This window comes from Monopterus albus, unplaced genomic scaffold (assembly GCF_001952655.1).
Source record: "Monopterus albus unplaced genomic scaffold, M_albus_1.0 scaffold585.1, whole genome shotgun sequence".
Classification (NCBI taxonomy): domain Eukaryota; kingdom Metazoa; phylum Chordata; class Actinopteri; order Synbranchiformes; family Synbranchidae; genus Monopterus; species Monopterus albus.
In genome coordinates this window covers 29,185-34,155 of record NW_018128465.1, presented here as the reverse complement: position 1 = coordinate 34,155, position 4,971 = coordinate 29,185, and the positions used below count along the sequence as shown (strand labels likewise).

At 45.4% G+C, this 4,971-nt stretch overlaps 1 protein-coding gene across 1 annotated transcript in view; it reads right to left on the bottom strand.

Annotated features, from left to right (window-relative positions):
* LOC109953226 (trace amine-associated receptor 4-like) overlaps positions 1-4,569 on the bottom strand; it is an 11,898-nt gene extending 7,329 nt beyond the window's left edge. Inside the window, exons 1-4 of the mRNA XM_020588654.1 lie at positions 4,400-4,569; positions 3,920-4,133; positions 3,493-3,649; positions 1,264-1,493 (exon numbers count right to left, since the gene is read on the bottom strand). Of these exons, the coding sequence (XP_020444310.1) occupies positions 1,264-1,493; positions 3,493-3,649; positions 3,920-4,133; positions 4,400-4,569 (771 nt within the window). The remainder of the gene's footprint in view (positions 1-1,263; positions 1,494-3,492; positions 3,650-3,919; positions 4,134-4,399) is intronic.
* Positions 4,570-4,971: the final 402 nt, after the last annotated feature.

Sequence of the window (4,971 nt, the reverse complement as noted above, 5' to 3'; positions counted from 1 at the left end):
ATAGCAGCCCCTCTCACCCAGCTCACTTCCACCAAGGTGAAGTTTGCATGGTCCAGGACAGCGGAGCAGGCCTTCCAAGATCTCAAAAACCGGTTCACCTCAGCCCCCGTACTGCGCCAGCCTGATCCCTCATGGCAGTTCGTGGTCAAGGTGGACGCGTCCGACACTGGTGTGGGAGTGGTTCTCCCTCAGCGGTCTGAGGGAGACCTCGCCTTACACCCCTGTGCCTATTTTTCCCGGCGCTTGACCCCGGCCGAACGAAACCATGACATAGGCAACCGAGAGTTGCTGGCAGTCAAACTCGCCTTCGAAGAATGGTGGCACCTCTTTGAGGGTGCTGCCCAACCTTTTCTTGTTTGGACCGATCATAAGAACTTGGCCTACCTCCAGTCTGCCAAAAGACTAAACCCCCGACAAGCGAGGTGGGCCTTGTTCTTTGATCAGTTCCGGTTCACCCTGTCTTATCGGCCGGGGTCACGCAACCAAAAACCAGATGCTCTGTCCTGACAGTACAGTCCCCCAGCCAAACCCGAAACACCAGAAACCATTCTGCCCGCCTCCTGTATGGTGGCCACCATTACATGGCAAATCGAAGACACCATACGGGAGGCCCAACTCCCATCTCCCTCCTTAAACATTACTTCTGGCGGCCCACCCTAGAAAAAGACGCCAGGGAGTACGTAGCCGCCTGTTCTCCCTGTGCGCAGTCCAAGCCCTTACATCAGTCACCCGCTGGTTTTCTTGCCCTTCCTCAGCTCCCCACTGCTCTCGAAACAGCCCAGCTCCTGGTTCAACACGTTTTTCGCATCCACGGCACTCCCCTCACCATTGTTTCCGACCGCGGTCCACAGTTCACCTCACATGTCTGGTCAGCCTTCTGCACTGCCATCGGCGCTCGCCCCTGTCTTTCCTCAGGTTATCACCCCCAAACTAATGGTCAGGCTGAACGGTTGAACCAGGAGCTGGAAAACGCACTCCGCTGTGTCTTCAGTTCCGCACCTGAAAACTGGAGTCTGCTGTTGCCTTGGGTAGAATACGCCCACAACACCCTCACCTGTTCTGCCACCGGTATCTCGCCCTTTCAGGCCTCCCTTGGCTACCAACCACCTCTTCTGTCTGCCGCGGAAACCGACATCGCCGTTCCCTCAGTCCACGCCCATATCACTCACTGCCACCAAATCTGGGACGAAACCAGCCCTCTTGCGCATGGCCGACCAGAACAAACGCCTGGCCGATCATCGCCGTAGGGCCACTCCTACCTACCAGGTTGGGCAACAGGTTTGGCTCTCGGCCACCCACATTCCTATCAAAGGGGCTTGCCCCAAATTGTCTCCCCGGTTCCTGTGGCCTTTTGCCATCCAGGACTCCAGTCCCCTCTGTCCACCACCGGCTGCGCCTCCACCAGCCCTTGAGGTGGAGGGTGGTCCGGCTTACACAGTCCGGCAGATCCTGGATGTCCGCCCCAGGGGCCGGGGTTTCCAATATCTGGTAGACTGGGAGGGTTACGGTCTGGAGGAACGGTCCTGGATTCCCCGTTCATTTATTCTGCATCCTGCCCTTCTCTGCACCTTCTACCGCACTCACCCGGGCAGGCCTGGGGGGCCCCGGTGAGTCCCTCCTTCCGGTGGCCCCTGCCTCCCTCCCTTGGTTGGTGTCTTGGCTGTCTGGTATCCATCCTTTGGGGGGGGGGGTCCTGTCAGGTTTGCTCGGCTGCTCTGGCCTCCCTCACCTTTCCTACTGTCTCTTGCCCATTAACACTAATCACGTTCACCTGTTCCTCACTCCCTTATCACCAGCTGCACTTGATTAGGTTACTCACTATATTACCTGGTTTCACTCCTCAGTCACTTGCCAGTTCATTCTAGTCTCTAGGCCAATTTTTCTCCGTGCTTTTTTCGCTGTTTTGTATGTCTTTATCCCCTAGCCAGCTACTGTTTTGTGTTTCCCCAATGGACTGTTCCTCCGGACCGTGGCTCCAGTCTATCACAGGGCTGAGATGTAGACAGACAACATGCAAACATGAAAAGCATGTAAAATATATCCACAAAACTGTGCAGTCGAAAAATTCCGCTTTTACAATGGCACTGGCAGATGTCAGGCAATCTCACATGAACACACAACTGACTGGAGATTATGACCATTCAAGGAAATCCTTAAAACTATCACGTAATACTTTATATTGTTAAAAAAAAGTCTCACGAGCAAGAGTTTGTGAGGCGCGTATAAACCGAGTTGGTTCTCCATAGAAATACTACTACTCATTTTGGCTGGATGGCCAGATTTGTGAAGACCATTGATGGATCAACATCTCTGCCATTTGAGAATGATGGAGGCTACTGTGCTCTTGGGCACTTTCAATGCTGCAGAAATTTTCGTGTATCCTTCCCGACATCTGTCTTGATACAATCCTGTCTTGCAGGTCTGTGGACAGTTCTCTCGAACTCATGGCTTTGTTTTCACTCTGCCATACACCATCAAATATGAGACCTTTTATAGACAGGTGTGTGCCTTACCTGATTATATCCAGTACATTAAATAGTAGTAGATATAGTAGATATAGGTGCACTCTAATCAAGCTGTAGAATTACCACTGATAGGAGTAGAATGCACCAGAGCTTGATTGTAAGTGTCATAACAAAGGGTCTGACTACTAAAGTAAATGGAATATTTCAGTCTTATATTTTTAATACATTTACAAAACACTTCATGAAGCTGTTTTCAATTTCTCATTGTGGAGTATTGTATGTAGATTGATGAGGAAAAAAATTTAATTGAATCCATTTTATGCTTGTTCGTGTTCTCTTCCTGAGAAGACTGGAATCACCCTGACCTGAAAGAAAATCAAAAATATCAATCATATACCATAAGGTATGCCCTAGTTACATAGAAATGGGTAATACAATTATGCACAGCCTTGGTCTTCATTTTCAGAGTAATTTAGGAAACCTCATATCTTTATTTAATACAGAGTTAAATTATTATTTTAAACATAGCTGCACAAAGGAAACTATATTGAAAGTACAACTGACACAAATAAAATGATCCTTTTCAATATTATACTCAAGGTTATGATTGTGTCATTATGTTTTTGCCTCAGGTTTTACCAAAGTATATTATTAACATTCAGTTGAGGTTTCATATATACTGTAAATGTCTGTGTGTAGTGTGTCCCTAAAAAAAGATTAATCAAGAATTTAATGTATATATTCATGTATATTATGCAATTAAAAACATTAACAGGTTTTTATATAAGAGACTATTTAATTTCCCTCATTTTCAAGAAATATCTCACTTTAAAGACAAATGCATATCACAATAGTATTTTAGTATTACTGGAGCCAGACTTCAGTATCTGAAGTGTTAGAATGAGTTTAATTGATTTTCTGAACCAGGGGTAGAAAAAGACATAGATGATGGGATTCAAACAGGAGTTAAAATGTGCCAGCCAGATCTGAAAGGCAACAGCTGCAGCATCAACTGAAGTGTCTTCACCTGCCATAGTGGGGTAGTAGTATGGACAGAAGCACAACAAAAATATAGCTATAACAATACCAAGAGTCCTGGCTGCTTTCATCTCTGTTTTCTTCACAGCTGCAGCCCCTGAAGGTTGCGCTTTTACAGCTGCAACATGAGACCTCATGGCACGAGCCTGAGACACAGCCACCACAAATACTCTTGTATACAAGACTATGATTATAGTAATGGGTATAATAAAGCTGAAAACAAAGTCAACAACCCCTGCAAAGTAATTTATGACAACCACACACTCTCCAGAACAGGATTTAGACCTGCCTGGGTGTTCCAGGTGATCGTTTAAGAGGAAAAGCCTATAGAAAACAGAACAAACCCAACACAAACAAACACATATTTGTGTTCTTATCTTAGTGACTTTGGTGGGATAACACAGAGGGTCACAAACAGCAATATAGCGGTCAACTGATATGAGCACCATATTGGCTACTGAGGAAGAGGTAAGGGTGTAGTCTGCAACATAATACAGCGTACACAGAAGGTCACCAAGAAACCAGCAAGCCTCTGAGTAGATGATTTCAGCCGGCATCAGCAGGACGCCTATCAGGAGGTCAGAGACAGCCAGAGAGAGCAGGAGGAGGTTGGTGGGGGTGTGGAGTTGCCTGGAGAGGTAGAAGATCATCTCTGAACATACTGCAATTATACAGCCATAAAAAATAATTGTGTTAGTTCCTGTAGATTAATGCACTACTGTGTCACAAATGCAAGAGACAAAAAGGCTTTGTTATTATACACAGTACATGTCAATCAAAACATACTGTAGCTCTGGTGACTAAGTGTGACAGCGTTTTTCTACCAGATCAAAACAGTTTGTTCTCAAAGGCCAATTGATTTCTTTAATCATAACATTTTAGATTGTTATATCTGCCTGAAGTGGGAGACGGTGATGATGACCAGCAGGTTAAGAATCACAGTGAACAGAGAAACAAAGGAAAGAAAAACATAATTAAACATGGCCTCGGAGTGCTGAATTGTAGGCTTCTTGCAGGAGGAGTTTAGGTGTGGAAAACAGAGATCAGCTCCTTCCAGGGTCTTCATCATTGGAAAGGAGACGCTACTGAACTCTGGCAGCTTTAAGGCCAAAACTCTGTCATACAGCTCATTTATCACCCTCCTTCTTTTACCTTCTCAACATTACAGCTCACATTTTCTAATGATCCCTCCTCCTTCAGTCTTTACATTCTGCATTTTTACTACACCCTCTATGTTATTTAAACACCCTGTCCAACTTCTTTCCTCTCAACATTCCAGTAATATTGCAATAATGTTTTGGTGTTGTGCTGACAGGTCTGGTAGCACAGCCTCTGATGTATAGTGTAATTGTGCGACACCTTTTTTTTTTAAAAAAACAACACAAAATAAAACATATACAGGAAAAGGAACATAACATAGTAAATAAGACAACAGACATTAACAAAGGAAACAGGCAGATTGTTAAAT